Source organism: Streptopelia decaocto, assembly GCF_964273445.1.
Source record: "Streptopelia decaocto genome assembly, chromosome: 22".
Classification (NCBI taxonomy): Eukaryota; Metazoa; Chordata; class Aves; order Columbiformes; family Columbidae; genus Streptopelia; species Streptopelia decaocto.
The window spans coordinates 4,337,556-4,356,541 of record NC_138677.1 but is presented as its reverse complement, the minus strand read 5'-3'; the positions used below and the strand labels follow the sequence as shown (position 1 = coordinate 4,356,541).

Genomic DNA, 18,986 nt, shown 5'->3' with positions numbered 1-18,986 from the left:
GGGATCCCCCGCGGTGGCGGGTGCCGGGGGGGCAGGCGGGGGTCGCGGGGCGGCGCGGCCGTGCCAGGCCGGAGGAATGCGGCCGTCCCGGCTCTCCCGGGACCGCGGCCGCCCCGTCTGCCCCCGCCCGGGGCCGCGGCGCTGGGTGTGGGAAAGCTGCAGGTGTGCGCTTGGGCAACCGCCCGCCGCCGCACCACGCGCCCGCCGCGGCCCCCACGGCCCCCCCAGCAAGAAGGGTTTATTTTTTTCCCCAATTTAGCCTCGGTTTGGGCCAAAAAAATGGGTTTGTGTACCCAAACCCGCAGCCAAAGCAGGGCACCAGGGGATGTGGGACTCCCACCAGCCCAGCATCCCCAGCCAGGGCAGGGGGGGCATGGGCACCCCCAGGCTCCTGTGTGCACCCCTGGGGGTGCCAAAACCTCATGGGTGCCGAAGAAGTGTGGCTGTCACGGGGGGTGCCGAGCCCGGGACGCCAAGGATTTGGGGGGGGCCACAGGGAGGGGACCGGGGGGCTGCGGCCGCCCTCCCCGAGCGAAGGCTCCCGGGTTTCTCCTCTCTCCCTCTCTCCCTCTCCTTCCTCCCCTCCAGGGCTGGACGTGCCTGGGCAGCGCCGGCTCCTTCGGCGCCCATTGATGTTCCTCCCAACCAGCCCCGCCGCTGCCAGCAGCCTCCCGAAAAAAACGATTTGGGAAGCCGGGGGAGGATGGCGGGGGGAGGACCGGGGCGGGAGAGCGGGAGCGGGACAAGTGAAACCGCCGCGGGGCAGCTCCGGCGCTCCCCAACCGGCCCCCGCACGCGTGTGTCCCCCCCCCCCATCACTTTGAGCACAAGGTGTTGAGCACAAGGTGCCAGCCCTGTGCCCCCCACCCCGACACCCTTCAGAGACCGGCCCCGAAGAGTGCCCCCGCCCAGGGTCCTCCCCGCCTCCATCCGCGCCCCCCCCGGGGCTCAGCATCTCAGTTTGTGGGAGCGGCGTTCCCCCCCTCGGGCTCTCTCTTGCCTCCCTTGCCGGCCGACGGGTCCCCGGCGCCCTTGCCCTCGGGTTCGCCCCCATCCTTTCCCCCGTCGTGCGTCTTCATGTGCTTGCCCAGGTGGTCGCTGCGCATGAAGACGCGGCCGCAGACGGGGCAGGAGAACTTCTTGGCGCCCGTGTGGGTCTGGAGGTGCCGCTGCAGCTCGTCGGAGCGGGTGAAGCGCTTGCCGCAGAACAGCCAGTTGCAGACGAAGGGCCGGTCCCCGCTGTGCCAGCGCAGGTGGGCTTTCAGGTGGGACGTCTTGGCGTACGCCTTCCCGCAGCCCGGGATGTGGCAGTTGTGCAGGTGCTTGCGCTTCACCCCATCGGGGCAGGGACCCCCCCTCTCCGCCTCCTGGCAGTTGGGGCAGCGACACGCCGCCTGCCCCCCGCCCCGCGGAACCGCACGACGGGCCCCCTTGGGCCGCCCGCCGCCCTCCGCCTCCGGCCCCCGCGGCTCTGGGGGGCCCTCCAGCGCTTTCGCCCCCTCTGCTCCCAGCAGGTGCTGGGTGGGGGGGGGCAGCAGGTGGGCGGGCGGGGCGCAGAGCTGGTGCTCCCCCCCGCCGTACCCCCCCAGGGCCGGCGGCAGCCCGGGGTGCCCGGGCACCTGCAGCCCCCCACCCTGCCCGGGGGGCAGCTCCATCCAGCTGGCTCCGCCATGGAGGTCCCACCAGTTGACGCCTCCCTCTTCGCCGGGGGGGCCGGGATGCGGGGGCCGAAACCAAGGCTCGTAGGGATGCGCCATGTCCGGGGGGGCCGGCAGCAGCTTGGTGTAGGCGCCAGCGGGGCCGTCGGCGGGCAGGTCTAACCGCGGGGGGCCATGGGGCTCGTAGGTGCCGGGGGTGGCGAAGGTGGCGTCGGGACCCGCCAGCGGCAGCTCCGGGGGGGGCAGCGGGGAGGCGAAGTCGGCGGCACCCGCCGCGGTGCTGCCGTGGGGCTGGAAGGGCTGGAGCGGCTGCAGGTCCAGGGGGGCCGGGGAGGCGCGGGGTGCGTCGGAGGGCTGGGTCCCCAGGGAGCCGCAGACCGCTGTCAGCATTGCCGAGCGGCGCGGGGCGGAGGCGCAGACAGACCTGCGGGGCCAAGGAGGGGCGAGCGGGGAGAAAAGAGCTGTGAGAAGAGGGGGGTCACACCTCCGAACCCCACTGCCCCTGTCCCCACCGGCACAGGGAGGGGTTTGGCACCGGTAACGGTACCGGAACCGATTTCCACCCCACGCCAACACGGTCCCACTGTGGCACAGGTGACAGCGTCCCCAGCACCCATCACCCTGTCACCCGCGATTTGGGGGACATCCCTGCCCCGCCAAGGTGGTTTCTCTGCTCTGCAGCCCACGGTGACACCAGGACGGTGGTGCCAGGCAGGGGACACCCCATAGCACCCACCCCTGTGGACCTGGTGCCAGTAGGTCACATCTGTGGCCCAACGTAGTCAGTGTCTAATTCCAAAATCTAAGGAAGCCACCAGCATCTGCCTCGTCACCTCCCCATCCGTGTCCCTCCAACACAGCAAGAGTCCCCAAGGGGACACAGGTGTCGCCTCCAAGCCCCTGTCCTAATCACGGCGGGGGACACAGCACCCACAAGATCACCCCGGTTCTCCCACGCCCCAGCCAGGCTGGGAAACCATCGTTCCCGTCTCTGCTCCTGCCCCAAGCAGGGAGCCCCCAGGAGGAAAACACACCCCGGGGGGGCTGCACCCCCGGGCTGGCAGAGGAGCGGGATGGGCTCGGGGAGGCAGTGGAGCCCGGGGCCGAGCCACCGGCAGCCCTTTGAAGCCGATCTCCGGGCTGCCTGCGCCCGCAGCCCCGGCCCCCCGGGGCACCCGCTGCACCCCCGGCCCCCCAGGCACCTGCTGCCTCCCCGGCACGGCGGCCGTGACTCACCGGGAGCTTTGCAAACCCCACTGGGGACGGGCCCCACCCCGGTGTTGAAATCCACCTGCCGCCACCGGCTCCCGCCCCCCGACTTCCCACTGGCGCTGCGGTGGGGGGCGGCTGAGACCCTCCTCCCCGCAGACCCCCGCTGTCCCCTCCTGCCACCATCAGCCTTTCCCAGACACCCCCAGCGATGGGGAGAGACCCCCAGGGAGACACCCGGGGTGTGCTGAAGCTTTTAGGGTGGGGGATCCCCTGCACAAAAGGGACAGAGGCCCAGAGCCCCCAATCCCCAGCACTATGAGCCTGGGGCAGTGAGGGGGTGCCTAATGATGAAGACCCCCTCCCATTTACACGGGGACTCTGTTTTCTCCTGCCAGGTGGCACCAGGGAGGGCAGGGGGACCCTAAGGTGTGGGGTAGGAGTTGGGGAGTGCCAAAACCCCCCAATAGGACCCACCTCCACCCCCAAAACCAACACCTGGAGGGTTTAGCCTCGAGCTGGTGCTGGGGTGGTCATGGGTGGGACGAGCCCCCCAGGACCAGCAACCTGAGCAGGTTTTGGGGTGCTGCTCCTCGGGGAGGACTCAGCTGTGCCCACTACAACCCTGGGAGGGGGTTGGCACCAATTTCAGGGCTGTCTCTTTGGGACTGTCTCTGCCTCCTGGGGATGCCAGCAGGACAGGTGACAGCTGGTACCGAGGCAGGGGTCATGGCTCCCAACCCAGCACTGGTCCCCAGTATCCTGAGCCCCCCTAGACCCCTTCACATGCCAAATTTGGGCCGCGACCATGAAACCCCACCATGATGGCTCTTTGTGGGGCTATGTGGTGGCAGCCAGCACCGCACAGGGCTCCCCAGATCTGGGGATGGAGGGAACATCACAGGGATGTTCCCCAGGCCCCCAGTCCCAAAGGAGGAGCAGGGACCCTCCATGGGGTCCCGGGCAGGTGCCACCTGACGCAGACGCGGCACGGCCACACCACGGCGGGCAGCGATGGCCGTGGCTCTCCCAGTGCGCCCCGCTCCCAAACATCCCCCCCGGCTCGGGGGTGCCACTGGGACCAAGTCCCCAACCGTGTCCTCACCGCGCACAGCCGGGTCACGCCACCTGCACCCCGTCCAGCTCTACAGCCCGGGAACAGGGACCAGCACTGGGTTGGGGGGCACTGGGAGGGGCACCCCGTCCCCATGACCCTGCCCAGCCACGCGTGGGGACTCCTGGGGCGCTTTTCCATCCGGGGATGATGACAAAAAAAATCCCCCAGCGTCCCGTCCCCCCCCCCACCCTGGCGGGGCTCGATGGCGACGCGTTGGCCATTTCACCGCAGGGAAACTGAGGCACCGGCGAGTGATGCGTCCCCGTGAGTCACGGTCCAGGCTGGGCAGAGGCGGCTCTGCCCGTGTCCCAGCCCAGCCGGTGCCTCGCCCCGCGGCGGGGCTGGGCGGGCAGCGCTGCCCTCGGCCCCGGCCCCGGCTCCGGCCCGACCGGGCACGGGCAGTCCCGACGGGTGGGTCGGGAACGGCGGTCGGCGCCGGTGCTGCGCGTTTGGGGGTTGCTGTGGGTTTGGGGGGGGCTGCCGTGGGTTCGGGGCCATGCCGTAGTTTGGGGGGGATGCCGTGGGTTGGGAGGTGATGCCGTGGGTTTGGGGCGATGCTGTGGGTTCAGGGCGACGCCGCCGACTCGCCGCGCTCGCCCCACCGCCAAGCCCACAGCAACGCTCCCCGGGGCCCGAGCGAAACTCCCCGGGATTTGAAGGGGGGGACAACACCGGTGGCGACGCGGGGCGGCCCAACCCGCCCAGCCCCCTGCCTCGCATCCCCACATCCCCGCACTCGGGCTTGAAACCGGCGTGGGGTCCCTAAGGGGCGTCGCGGGGGGCCCAGCCCCTGGGGAGGGGGATTCCCGCTGTAAACGGGGTGTGAGGGCAGCGCGTCGCGAAAGTCAAAGAGGCCGGGAGCCCCGGGGCTCGGTGGCCAGTGGACACGGCGGGGTGGCAAGCAAAGACTTGCCGGGGCTGGGCAGGGCCGGGCCGGTGGAGCCGCCAGCAGCACGTTCCCAGCCGCCAGTCGGGGCGGTCGCAGCTCCCTGACCCGGCCGGGGGTCCCTCCCGGGGGTCCCCGCCGCCGCCCACCCTCCCGCCGCTCCGGCCGTCGGGGCTCCGGGAGCGGGCACCGCCGGGGGTACGTACGGGTCTAGCGGTGGCGAGTTCCCGGTGGCTCCGTCCTCATCGGCGTGGCGTGGGCGCTGGCTCCCGAGGGGACCCCAAGGGACCCGTGCGGCTCCCCAGGGACCGGGACACCCACTGGGCCGGGCGAGCAGGAATGGCTGGGTCCCAGCCCGGCTCCCGGCTCTTCCCTCCTCCCCACCGTCCCAGCTCCACCCTCCCCGGCCCAGGTGATTTTAACCCTTGGAGGCAGAGCCTCAGCCCCGCCGCTTGACAGGAGCCTGGTCCCGGGCTCAGGATCCGGCGCATGAAAGGGGAGGGAGGGGACGGGAAGTTCGCAGCAGACACCGCAAACAGGGGGGTAATTAAAGAAGAAAGAAACAGCCGCCTCCCGCCCGCGCCCGTGGCCGCCCTCCTCCTGCCACCCTCCTGCCAAACCCCCCCGGGGACCCCCCGGCACCCCGCCGAGCCCCGCCGGCTGTCCCCACACCCAGGGGTGGCACCCGGAGGTGGCCTCTGCTCCTGCCCCCAGGGATGTCACCTGTCCGGGTGGGGGGCTCGCTGCACCCCCGTTGCTGCTCAACCCCAACCCATGGGGAGAATGGGACAGGGACAGGTGCAGGGGACAAGTTTTGGGGCCAGAGTTGGACCCACAGAGCAGGATGCTGGGATCCACCGTGACCCAGATGCATTCAGGACACCCCAAAAGGGTTCAGGAGGTCCCGGTGAGCCCGTCCCCACTCAGCTGGGGGGTGTCGGACCCTCCCAGCTCCTGTCCCCCCATGACCGCGGCTGCCAGGAGGGAGAAGCCCCGGGAACTGCCAGGCGGCAGCGCCGCAGCCAGAGGAGCCACTTAATCACCGAGGCGTCGTGTCCTCGTTTCCACAACCAAAATCCCCAGGCCAGTGCAGGGCTGGCTGTTGGTGGCCACAATCCATGGGGACTCTTGTGGCCCTGGGGAAGCCGACCCCACTCCAAAGCCCACGAGAAAAGGTGCTGGTGCCTCCACAGAGCCCGGACCTCGTCCGGCAGCACCGCGAGCCCCGCCAGCCGGGCCCGGCGTGCCGGCGCGTGGGAGCCCACATCTCCTCGGCACACTTGCCAAGCGCCCGGCCGGGCGGAGGGCACAGGGAACTCCTTCGCCCTGGGGAGAACTCTCCTGGTTTTCATCATCCCAGGGATGGCTCCACAACTGCCGCCGAAACGCGGCTGTCTGTGGGGTGAGGGTGGCCCCACAGCTCGGACAGGCACCGGGATGGGGACACTGGGAGAGGGACACCGGGACAAACAGGGGCAGGCGGCACAGCGCGCTGCAGATGGGGACTTGGCTGTAAATAGATGGTGATGAACATGCGCTCTGGTGCCAAGTGCTCTTGGGGCGCATGGGGGTTGCAAGGGGACCCCAGCCCCAGGGTCTTGCTGTTTCTGCCCCCCGCACCTTCCTGGGGGGTGCTGGGGGCCATTCCCGTGGCTGCGGGAAGGGGGATGCTCCAGCTCAGGGGTGTCGCAGCACTGGCCATGCTGGGGTGGTGGCCCTGGGTTCCCCAGCACCGTGTCGCAGCCACCAGCAGCTCTGAGGGGCAGGGAGCCGTTTGCAAACTGAGTGTGCAGCTCCGGGCACCAGCGAGACCGATCCCCATCCTGATCCCAGTCCCCATCCTGATCCCAGTTCCCATCCTGATCCCAGTTCCCATCCTGATCCCAGTCCTCAGCCTGATCCCAGTCCCCATCCCGTCTGTGCCACCGCAGCGAGCAGCGTCCCCCCAGTGTCCCTTTCCCGTCCTTGGCTGGGGGTCCCAGGTGCTGTGGCCATGGAGGGACTGCAGGGCAGGAGAACGTGGGACACCGCGTGGGACAGGGACAAAGACAAGGACCTGGGGAGGCCCCGGGCTGCTCACACCGCCAGTGCCTGGCCCCAAGGCCCCCCCCTGGATCCCAAAAAACGGCTCTGGGGCTGGGGGGAAAGGAGCAGCCAGGGGCAGTGGGGGCTGAGAGCCTGTGGCTGGATGGGGAGGTGACACGGGGCTGTGGGGACAGTGGGGACCGGGGGCTCCTGGAGCCACCTGGAACGGAGCTGGAGCCCTGGCTGGGACACACGGGGAGGAAATCGCGCCAATGCCGGAGGATTCGAGGGGGCATCTCCTCCTCACCACAGAGCGTCTGAAACCCCGAGCTGTGCCTTGAAATTACAGCTAATTACAGAGCCCATTTGCATAAATTACAAGGAGAGAGGCAAATGTCTCCAATCCCTCCCGAGTGCTCTGGCAGCAGGAGCCCCACCAGCTGCTTTGGGGGGCACCGAGGGGCAGCCGGGGGGTCCTGGGTCCTGCACGGAGCTGGAGTGGGAACAGGAGGGGTCGGTGCTCCTGACATGGGGGTTGGGGACACCCCTGTCCCCAGAGGGAAATAAGAGTGGGGGGAGGAGGGATGGATGGGTGGGCAGAGGGATGGAGGGACAGAGCGATGGAGGAGGAGAGGGGGCTGGAGGGACGGAGGAGGAGGGGTGTCCCCCCAGGCCCTGGAAGGATGCTGGGGACAGAGGGACAGCCCCGTCCCCTCCCCGCCCCGGGGCAGGACACTTCAAACGGCTCCTGGCGTGGGGAGCGCCGGCAATTTCCTGCGCTGCCATCGCACTAATTGGTGTCTGGGGGGGGGAGCGGGGCCAGCTGGGTGCTGGAGGCGTGTGCAGGTGTGTGTGTGTGCAGGTGTGTGCATGGGTGTGCAGGTGTGTGTGCAGGTGTGTGCATGGGTGTGCAGGTGTGTGCATGTATGTGCATCCATGTGCACCTGTGTGCGTGCGTGTGTAGTGCTGCTGCATGTGTGTGCAGGTGCATGTATGCATATGCATGTGTGTGCATGCGTGCACATGCATGTACATGTGTGTGCAGTGCTGCTGCATGCATGTGCATGTGTGTGCAGTGCTGCTGAATGCGTGTGCATGGGTGTGCATTGCTGCTGCTTGCATGTGCATACATGCATGTGCATGTGTGTGCATATGCGTGCAGAGCTGCTGCGTGCATGTGCATGTGTATGCATGCGTGTGCAGTGCTGCTGCATGCGTGTGCATGGATGTGCATTGCTGCTGCATGCGTGTGCATGTGTGTGCATGCATGTGTGTACATGTATGTACGTGTGTGTGCGGTGCTGCTGCGTGCATCTGCATGAGTGTGCAGTGCTGCTGCATGCGTGTGCATGCGTGTACATGTGTGTTGGTGCACGGGTGTCACGTCCACGCGTGTGCCCACGTGTGCGGGGGGTGTCCGCCCCCCCATGCTGCTCCAGCTCCCTGCGCGTGTGCACAGCTGCGTGCGTGTGTGTGCGCACACCCGCTGCCTGGGAGCTCCCACCCACGCGTGTGGGTGCCGAGCTCCGCGGGGGCGGGGTGCCCGGGAGGGGCGTGCCCGGGGGGGTCTGCGGCGGGTGCCACGGGGCTGCGCCGTCTGGGCTGCCCCAGCCCTGGGGGTTCGGCCGCGGGGCCTCAGACGGGGAGAACCGAAGCACCCGGATCCTCCCCAGAGGTTTTGGGGGTGCTGCCCCTGGCCCTGCACCCAGACACCCCCAGGGGGGTGACGCTGGGATGACACTGAAACCCCTGCAGGGAGCAGCTGGGGGGGACCCCAAGCCGGTCAGGGCTGGCGCGGTGGGGACAGTGCCAAGTGGGGCAGGGACTGGGGTGGCCCTGGGTGCTCACAGCCCCATGGGGTGGTTACAGTCCCCATGGGGGTGTCACAGTCCCCATAGGGATGTCACAGTCCTCATAGGGGTATCACAGTCCCCACAGGGATGTCACATCCCCAGGGGGGTATAACAAGCCCCATAAGGGTGGTCACAGTCCCCACAGGGATGTCACAGTCCCTGTAGGGGTGTCACAGTCCCCATAGGGGTGTCACAGCCCCATGGGGGTATCACAAGCCCCATAACGGTGGTCACCGTCCCTGTAGGGTTGTCACCGTCCCTGTAGGGTTGTCACAGTCCCCATAGGGATGTCACACTCCCCATAATGGTAACACAGTCCTCATAGGGCTGTCACAGCCCCATGGGGGTATCACAAGCCCCATAAGGGTGGTCACAGTCCCCACAGGGATGTCACAGTCCCCGTAGGGGTGTCATAGTCCCATCCGGGTATCACAGTCCCCATAGGGATGTCACACTCCCCATAATGGTAACACAGTCCTCATAGGGGTGTCATAGCCCCATGGGGGTTTCACAGTCCCCATAAGGATGTCACACTCCCCATAATGGTATCACAGTCCCCATAGGGGTGTCACAGCCCCATGGGTGTATCCCAGACCCCATAGGGATGTCCCAGTCCCCCTAGGGTGTCCCAGTCCCCATGGGTGGTCCCAGTCCCCATAGGGATGTCACAGCCCCATGCACCCTTGGCTGACGCAGTCCCATCCCCAACCCCAAACCGTGCCATCATGGGGACAAGGGTGCAGCCCCGTGCCAGGCGTCGTGCCCCCCGGGGACGCAGCGGTCGCTGCGTCCCCGGGGGGCACGACGCCTGGCACGGGGCTCTCCGCCTTGTCCCCAGGCCCGGCAGAGATCTCTATCGGGATTATCGCGACGGGGCTCCCGTGCCAGGTCGTGCCGTGCCCCGAGGGAGCGTTTCTTACCGGGAGCGGGAATTACCGTCGGGACTCGAGCTCTGCGCCGCGGCGAGGGAGCTGAGGGCTCGTCAGAGAGTTTTTTAAAGACAGGTTTTAATTAGTCCCGTGTAATCTCGTTGCTTATCTGTACCCAACCAGCCCGGCTGGCAGGCGTTGCGTGTGGGGAAACCTGCCCGGCACGGTGGTGGGGACAACATTGTGCATTGGGGACAGAGGGATGCACTGGGGATGGGGACACATGGCTGGGGATGGGACAGGTGGCTGCAGTAGGGATGGGACACACAGGTGCGCTGGGGACAAGGACGTGCAGCTGCACAGAGGATGGGACATGGATGCACCGGGGATAGGACACACAGATGCAATGGGGACAGGGACATGTAGATGCACCGGGGATGGGACACACAGATGCACTGGGGACAGGGACATGTGGGTGCACCAGGATGGGACACACAGATGCACTGGGGACAGGGACATGTGGATGCACCGGGGATGGGACACACAGATGCAATGGGGACAGGGACATGTGGATGCACCGGGGACAGGGACATGTGGATGCACCGGGGATGGGACACACAGATGCACTGGGGACAGTGACACATGGTTGCACCAGCGATGGGACACACAGATGCACTGGGGACAAGGACATGCAGCTGCACCAGGGATGGGACACACAGCCCCGCTGCGTGGGCTTGTGTCGCCATGTCCTCTTGTCCCCATGTCCCTATATCCCCAGGTCCCCAGCCCAGCCTTGCCGTGTCACCCTGTGTGTCCCCGTCCCCTGGCTCGCTGTGCACATCTGTGCCTCTGTCCCAACCTCACTGCATGGACCTGTGTCCCTGTGTCCCTGTGTCCCTGTGTCCCTGTGTCCCCATTCCAGCCATGCTGTGTCAACCCGGGTCCTCGTCACCTGCCTCACTGCACAGACCCTTGTCCCCATCCCAGCTTTACTGTCCAACCCGTGTGTCCCTGTCGCCTGCCTCGCTGCACAGACCCTTGTCCCTGTGTCCCTGTCCCGTCTCATCACACAGCCCCTTGTCCCCATGTCCCCACCCCACTGCAGAGAGCCGTGGCCCTGGGGACGTCCCTTCCCCAGGGACGGTGACAGCGATCGTGCCCACACTCGCGTCCGCACCAGGCTCACAGCCGAAAGCCGGCGTCACTGCCCGCCTGGGGAAACTGAGGCAGGGAGCGGCAGGCTGGGACTTGCTCCGGCAGCTGGAGTGGAGCCGAGGCCGCGTGGGCGCCCGGCCAAGCGCTGTCCCCGTGGGCACCGTGGCCTCTCGCCACCGCCACCCGCCCGGGGTCTCCCCGCGGGGCCACCACGGGTCCCCCGGCACGGCGGGGGGTGCAGCCGGCTCCGCACCGAGCCCGCGGGGACCCCCACACCACTGTCCCCTCAGCAAATGGGGACCCCAGGGTGTCCCCAAGCCGTGCTGGTCTGTGGGGTCCCGCTCCCGGGGTGCCGGGTCAGAAATGGGGTACAGGGCGGGTGACATCGTGGCGCAGTCGCGTCCCGCACGTGGGTGTCCCCGTGTCCCCAACACGTGGAGGACGACGCTGGGGCGGCCCGGGGAGCGTTGGTGGCTGCGGTGGCTTTACGAGCCGGGTCCCGGAGGTGGCCGTGGGTGGCCCCCGCCCAGGGGGTTTCCCAGGGCACACAGCCCCGACCCTCCCCTTCCGCCTGCGCCCCCCGCATTGGGGAACAAGGACCGAGGCGTGCGGGTGCCCACCCAGCACCCGAGATGTGCCTCTGGGACCCCCGCACAGGGCCGGGGGGCTCGGGGGCGGCGGTGCCAGGCGGTGAGTAAGCAGGAGCGTGGGGAGGGGGGGTAATTAAAAGGGAGGCTCTCGCCACAGCAAGTTCCCACAAATGGAGGCCCCGGGGCCACAGACACTGCACAACAAAGCACCGAGCAATTATTTGGCTCCAGTGGGAGGTGCTGGGCCCGGCGGGGGGGCTGGAGCCAGCTGGGCACCCCGGGCTCTGGCACCGGGACACGCGGGGACCCCCCCGGCGGGGGCCGGGGCGGCTGGTGCGCCCTGGGCTGCGGGAGGAGGGCGGGACGGTGACAACCGGGACCCCAGCACCTTCCAAACACCCAGACCCTGCGCGGGGACGGGGGACCCCCGAACCGCGGGGAACCCCCATTCCAGGGGGCTTGGGGTCCCTCGGGAGCGGGGGGGTGTTGGTGCCACCAGGCTTGGGGTCCCCTCAGGCCACCACGCCCCCGTTTTCACCCTCGCACGTCGGGGTGCGCGGGGGGGGGGGGGGGGGGGCAGGGGCCGCCCCACGCGTGTTTGGGGGCCCCGAGGGGACGGTGACGGGGCAGGGGGGGGCAGCGCCGGAGACACCCCCGGCCTCGCAGCTGCTGGGCGCTGCCCAGAGGATCGGACGGTCCCGGCCCGGGGGTCCCAGGAGCGGCCGTTTCGGTGCCTGCAAGGGGACCCGAGACCCCCGCGGGGATCCCCGGGACTCCCCGACCCCGCTGCCGTCATCAGGTGTCAACGTTTCGGACGCCCCGCCCACACACAGGCGGGTGGCCAATCAAAAGCGGCGTTCGGCTGTCTCCCGTCTTCGATTGTATTCTCTGCGTGTCAATCAAGGTAGCCGCCACCAACCGAGAGGCGGATTTTGGGTGGCTCCCGCCCACGAGGAAGTCCACCTCCCCCGCACCGAAGACTTGTCAATCAATCAGCGGAGGTCGACCGATTGGGCTTGTTCCCATTAGCTAGCCGCGCTGTCAGTCAGAGATCTGCCCTCCCATTGGGTCTCCGCTTCCGTCCGTCACCTCGGAGATCCGGGTCCATTGGGGGAGCTGTCACTCCATCACGAGTCCTATTGCTCGGCGGAGCTGCCCATCAAACGGCAAGCGGCGGCGGATTGGCCAGCGAGCAAGAATTTCGCCGTCTGTTGGCCAGAGCGCCAGCAAGCCGGGTGCGGATTGGTGAAGAGCCCGCCGAGGGGCGGGTCATCCAGGGCGGTGCCCGGGCGGCCCCGGAGGAGGAAGATGGCGCCGTGAGGGAGTCGGAGCCGCCGCCGCCGCTCCGGCCGGTGTGTGCGGGGTCGCGGCGGCAGCGCCGGAGCGGGGGAGGCGGCGCGGGGGGGCGTCAGCACCGGTGTCATCGGGCCCGGAAGGGGCGTGCGGCCTCCCCGGCCCGCCCTCCCCGACAGCCGGGCGGCGCTTCCGGGGCCGGGGCCCGGTCAGGGGCGGGCCCGCCGCCTCGGCCCGCCTCCCCGGGGACCGCCGCCGGGAGGGCCGGCCGGGCGGGCCGGGGGTGCCCGGGCGGTGCTGGGGGCCCCTCCGGGGTCGCCCCGCGCTCCCGAGGGTGCCCGGCGGGGCGACCCCCGGGGGGGCCCTCGGGGCGGGATGATGCTGTGAGCGGGTTGTGCGAGAAGCTGCCCCGGTGCTGGGGAGGTGGGTGCCGCTGTGGGCTGGGGGGGCTGCGTGGGGAAGGGCTTCCAGCCCCGCCCCGCTGTGGGCTCGGGGATGCGGGGAGGGGTTTGGGCTGGTTCCGGGGGAGCCGTCCCGGGCTGGGGATGCAGGGGGAGACACGGACGGGCCGCCCGGGCAGCCTCGGTAGCGCGGCGGTGCGCTCCTTATCGCCTTATTTTGGCCGCTTCTCCTCTTCAAACTCAGCCAAAACACCAGGGAATTCCCCCCCCAGCATCAGGGAAGGAGAAAACAAACCCATGTTGGCAAGCGGCTGCAGCGCCTGCGCTGTCATCGGAGTCAGCCCAGGACCTGAAGCAGCAACAACAGAAATCCCGGCCGGTTTATTCTAAGACATCGCTTGTTTTCCTGCTGTTGATCTGTGAATCCGCAGGTGTTTGAGCTCCTGCCTTCCTGGCCCTGATGAACAAACTGCTGCCCTCCATGTGTTTTTTCCAGGGTGACTGTGCTTCGCCTCATAATCCCGAGCATTTTTTTCCGCAGTTGCCGAGGTCTTTAATGGATTTTAGGCGACTCTGATTCACCTTCGCACTCAAGGCGCTAATTAAAACCACAGTGACTTGAGTCAGGTGTGTCCATTGGCTTAAACCGAGCGCTGACAAGTTTGAGTCACATTCGCCCCCCCAAAAAGGCAGGGGGTGAGGAGATGTTTCCAGTCTGTAGGGAGATGTTGTGCAAAACTGCACTTGTGACAAGTGGAGGAAGAGGAGGTGGCCAGAGAAACTTGACTTTTATGAATCAGTTTGCTTTAATTACCTAAAGAGGGAGTCCTCCTCCTCTTGAGGCTGGTCTGAGGGTTTGCAGAAGGACAAACGGGGCCTGAACTGCTCAGCAAACCCTTCCCGGGGTGAGAAGAAGCGCAGAACACTGAGCGGGTGATGGTTTTATGGAGACGAAACTGTCGCTGCTGGACTCGGGTGTGAATTGTACAAGGGAGAAACTCACAGGGGGTTCGCACCCCAACTACGGTGACACCGGCCTTGTCCCCTGGGCGTTATTTATTTGTTGGGGCTCGTGGCACCTCTCCTGGCGTGTGTCCCTCTCTCTGGCCAGCTCAGCCTTGCTCTCGTTTGCAGTGGGGGCTGTTAATCCTCAGCTGGAAGGGGAGGTGCAGCCGCACCAGCTCCCGGCTTTTTGGGCAGAAAAGCTTTTTCCGCACAACGCGGGTGCCGGGGACGCTGTCCTGGCTCTTCCCGGGAGTTTATGTGCTCGGTCACTGTGAAAGAGCCTCTGCGGAGCTTTGGCAAGCGGGCTCCTTGGTGACTTGGCCCGTGTCCCAATCACTTTCTTGGCAGCTTTTTGTTTGGCAAAAGCCTTTGCATTCCCAGGGAGGAGGCGCCTGGCTCGGGGGGAGCTGAGGGTGTCACCTCGGGTTTCCCGTTACCTGGAGGACTTTCCTCCCCACCTGTAGCTGTACTGAGACCCAACGATGCATTTTTGCACTGGCCAGCAATGCCTGTGCCTCCTGCGCCGTCCCCGCTCGCTGACGGTGTCCTGTGCACAGCGAGGAGCCGTGGGCTCGGTTCCCGGTCTCACTGCCCCGTCTCTGCTTCCTCCCGCAGCTCGAGGGACAGCATGGCCGCCACGGCCGCCGTCAGCCCCAGCGAGTACCTGCAGCCGGCCGCCTCCTCCGCCCAGGTGAGCTCGGGGACGTGGGACAGAGGGACATCTGCACCCAGAGCCCCGTCCAGCCCGGCCTGGAGTGTATCCAGGGATGGTTCATCTGCCACCTCTCTGGCCAACCTGGGCCAGGCCCTCACCACCCTCAGCATCAAAAATTTCCTTATATCTGGCCTGAATCTCCCTTCCTTTAGTTTAAAACCATCACCGCTTGTCGTATCGCAACAGGCCCTGCTGAAAATAACATTAAGGGGTGTCTCATTGGCGTGGAGCCAGTTGCTTTCAATAGTGTGTACTCGTTCCTTCGCTGACATGATCTCCAGAGCTTTGGCATAAGCCCCTGTCTCTAACCCGTCTCCCTCCGGCTCCGCAGGACTCCCAACCGTCTCCCCTCGCCCTCCTCGCAGCCACGTGTAGCAAAATCGGTCCCCCTGCCGTGGAAGCCGCCGTGACTCCTCCTGCCCCTCCCCAGCCGACGCCTCGCAAACTGGTCCCCATCAAACCCGCTCCGCTCCCCCTGGGCTCCGGGAAGAACAGTTTTGGGATCCTGTCATCGAAAGGGAACCTCTTCCAGATCCAGGGCTCTCAGGTCGGCACCTCCTACCCCGGAGGGCAGCTGGTTTTTGCCATCCAGAACCCGACTGTCATCAACAAGGGCACCCGCTCGTCCGCCAGCATCCAGTACCAGGCCGTGCCGCAGCTCCAGGGCGGACAGACCATCCAGGTCCAGCCCAACAAGATCCAGATTATTCCAGGCACGAATCAAGCCATCCTCACCCCTTCCTCCTCCTCTCACAAGCCCGTACCCATCAAACCGGCTCCGGTGCACAAGGGTGGAGCGTCTCCAGTGCGGAGCAACGTGGTCAAGTTCCCCGGCGGCAGCAACGTGACGCTGACCCTGCCCATGAATAATCTGGTGAACGCCGGCGAGCCGGGCGCGCAGGCTCAGGTCCTCGCCGAGAGCCCTTCGAAACCCGGCAAAAAGACTCGGAAGAAAAGCTTGTCGCCCGCCCAGGCAGTGGCGGTGGCCGAGCAGGTGGAGACAGTGTTGATCGAGACAACGGCGGAGAACATCATCCAGGCAGGCGGAAACCTGCTGATCGTGCAGGGCGCGGGGCAGCCGGCCGTGCTGCAGCAGCTGCAGGTGCTGCAGCCCAAGCAGGAGCCGCAGGTGGTGCAGATCCCGCAGCAGGCCCTGCGCGTCGTCCAGGCCGCCTCCGCCACCCTCCCCACCGTCCCCCAAAAATCCTCCCAGAACTTCCAGATCCAGACGACAGAACCCATTCCCACGCAGGTACCTCCTGTGGCCGCCTGCCAGATCCCTCTGCCCTGTTTCTCCTCCCAGCTCTGACCCAGGCTTTACAAAGCCAAAGGGTTTTATGAGCTGCTGAACATCCTCAGCTTGGCGTCCAGTTTAGGCATTGCTCGTGCGGATTCTCCGATGTCTAAGAAGGGTTGGGAGTGCAGCTCTTCTCTCCGCAGAGCTCTGTTAAGTCTCTCTTGCCAGTCACCTGCTTTTACAGGACTTGTGGGAGCGCACTGGCCTTGCGAGCTGTGCCACCAGCTTGGCTGGGATGTGCCAGCCCACTCAGGAGCTCTGGGGGACAGAGGGACGTGGGGAGCGGCACAGTCTTAATGTCACATTTGGGAACCAGGCGTCAAGGCCTGGCCTTGTCTCAGGAGGCCACAAAGGCTCTGTAGATGCTCGGGCAGCTTCTCCTGCTCCGTGGCTTGTCCCAGATCCCTGGGGTGTGTAGTGGGGGTGACGATGGCGCTGGAGGGGACTCACTCCTCTTCTCTCCTCCTGCCAGCTCTACTTCAAAACGCTGTCGGGGGAGCTGCAGACTGTGCTGCTCCAGGAAGCCCCGGCCATGACGGTGGCTCCGTCGGGAACCTCTTGCAGCAGCCCCGTGTCCCACAGCGTCGGGAGCGGGGCCAGGAAACCGCCCACACGCAAGGAACGTCCCCTGCCAAAAATCGCCCCTGCTGGGGGCATCATCAGCCTGAATGCGGCGCAGCTGGCGGCGGCAGCGCAGGCCATGCAGACCATCAACATCAACGGCGTGCAGGTCCAGGGCGTCCCCGTCACCATCACCAACAGCGGAGGTGAGCGCGTCCCGCTCTGCGGCAGCGGGGACAGCGGGACACGGGCAAGTCCCTGATTAGGGGACAAAATCCCTCTGGCCCTGCTCGCAGCAGGTTTTTGTGGCAGGGATGTTGCAGGTTTGTCAACAGATCCCTGAGACCTTGAGGCTGAGTGTTGCTGACTGTGAAATCAGAGAATCGTTGAGGTTGGAAAAGACCCTTAAGACCGTCAGATCCAACTGTTCCCCCACCCCTGGCACTGACCCGTATCCCTGAGAACCTCATGTCCGTCTGTCCAACCCTCCAGGGATGGTGTCTCCAGCACTGCCCTGGGCAGCCTGTTCCAATGCCCCACAGCCCTTTGGGGAAGAAATTATCCCAAATTTCTAACCTCGCCCTCCACTGGCACAACTTGAGGCCATTTCCACTCTTTTCTGTCGAGCTGGCCGCGGCGGGGCAGAGGGACGTGCTGCGCTGGGCTTTTCCCTCCTGCACATCCCACAGCCCAGTTGTGGGGCTGGGACATCTCCCAGCGTCCATGGGGTGCAATGGCCACTGGTTTGGGCTCCCAGTAGCCAAGTCAGGAGACGTGCGATCACACATGCACAGGCTCCGTGCTCCTCCAAGTGAGGGATCAGCACTCCCCGGGAGTGAGCCCAGCCCATCACCTCCCTGGGACAAGTGTCTTAAGCCAAAAATCCCCAGCCGTGGCGCTGGCCAGTGGTCTGGGAGCCGCAGACAGCCCTGGAGCGTGTCTGTCCCCACTGCCAGGAGGGACACGTCCCAGCAGCCGCTCCACCCTCACCGCCTGCGTGGCAAACCGTCCCCAGCCCCGTCCCGGTGCCACCAGCGAGCCGAGGTGTCTGCGGGAGCTTTATCTGCTCCCCGATCCAGACAGACCTGCTGCTGCACGGCGGTTTGTCCCTCGGCAGGAGCCCCGGCTGGGATTTGCAGTCGGAAGCTGTTCTCTCTCGCTTCACTAAATGCCATCAGCACAAAAACGCCGGCCCAGCGCGGTTTTGTGCTCCGCAGCGGCCGCCCGCCTCGCCGGGGAGGCTTTCACGGGGGTTTTAATTGCTGCTCTGCCTGTAAATGTGGGAGCAGCCGCGAGATGCCACAGGCAGATGTTGCTGCCGCCTGCGCCGCTGCCCGCGCCGGGCTGGGGGCGCCGAACGGGACCGGTAGGACCTGCTGGCTGCTGCCCGGGGCTGAAATGAGTTGAGTCGGGGCTCAGCCGGGACGTGCCAGTGGCCACATGTCCCTCAGTGCCACCAAAGGGCCGTCTTGGCCCGTGGCTTCGCAGCAGCACACGCGCTCCGCCCGCGCCCCCAGTCGCATCCCCCCACTCTGCGCTCGCCCCTTCCTCACCGCCACGTCCCACTCCTCCTCCTCCTCGCTGCCCGCAGAGCAGCGATCCCGCTCGCTGACGCCGTCTTCTTCTTTCCAGCCGCCGGCGCGGCCGCCGCCGCCGTGAGCGCCCGCGCGTGGAGCAGCCCGTAGGGCCCCCCGGGGTAAGTCCCGTTTTTTTGATCAATATATTGCACGTTTTTTCAAAGTTTCTTTTTTGTTTCCTCTTTGGTCGTTTTCCCCACCCCGAAGGGTCAAACCGAAAACTTTGAAAAACCGCACAGTATATTCAGAAAAAAGGGACTTACCGGCCCCGCGTGGGGACCAGCACGTGGCGGCGGGGGGGCTGGGGTGGTGCTGCATGTGGGGCTGGGGGGTCGAGCCCCAGGGTGTCCCCTCCTGTGAACGGGGGGGTCTCCCCTCCCCGCAGCCACCTCTGCAGGGTTTCGACAGGACCGGCGTGAGCAGCGTGGACACAGAGGGGCAGAACCTGACCACCTCTCCTTTTAATTCCCCCCCCAGGGCAGCAGCAGCTGACGGTGCAGAACGTGTCCGGCAACAACGTGACCATCAGCGGGCTGAGCCCCACGCAGATCCAGCTGCAGATGGAGCAGGCGCTGGCCGGGGAGCTGCAGCCGGGGGAGAAGCGGCGGCGGATGGCGTGTACCTGCCCCAACTGCAAGGACGGCGACAAGCGGTGAGCGCCGAGGGGCACAGGGCCACCCCGTGTCACCCGCACCCATCCCCGAGGCTTAATGGTGGCTTTTCTCACCAGGCCGGGGGACCCGGGGAAGAAGAAGCACATTTGTCACGTCCCCGA

At 66.6% G+C, this 18,986-nt stretch overlaps 2 protein-coding genes across 2 annotated transcripts; one reads left to right on the top strand and one right to left on the bottom strand.

Annotated features, from left to right (window-relative positions):
• Positions 1-956: 956 nt before the first annotated feature.
• On the bottom strand, positions 957-2,048 carry SP6 (Sp6 transcription factor; the record flags this gene model as incomplete). Its single annotated transcript, XM_082071000.1, has 1 exon — positions 957-2,048. The coding sequence occupies one exon, from the start codon at positions 2,046-2,048 to the stop codon at positions 957-959; it is 1,092 nt and encodes a 363-aa protein (XP_081927126.1).
• An 11,068-nt stretch (positions 2,049-13,116) lies between these two features.
• On the top strand, positions 13,117-18,981 carry SP2 (Sp2 transcription factor; the record flags this gene model as incomplete). The annotated part of the gene is made up of 6 exons (XM_082070965.1): positions 13,117-13,683; positions 14,677-14,752; positions 15,108-16,028; positions 16,546-16,840; positions 18,689-18,863; positions 18,942-18,981. Coding segments are annotated over exons 2-6 (1,494 nt in total), but the record flags the coding sequence as incomplete, so codon positions are not given.
• Between the last annotated feature and the right edge of the window lie 5 nt (positions 18,982-18,986).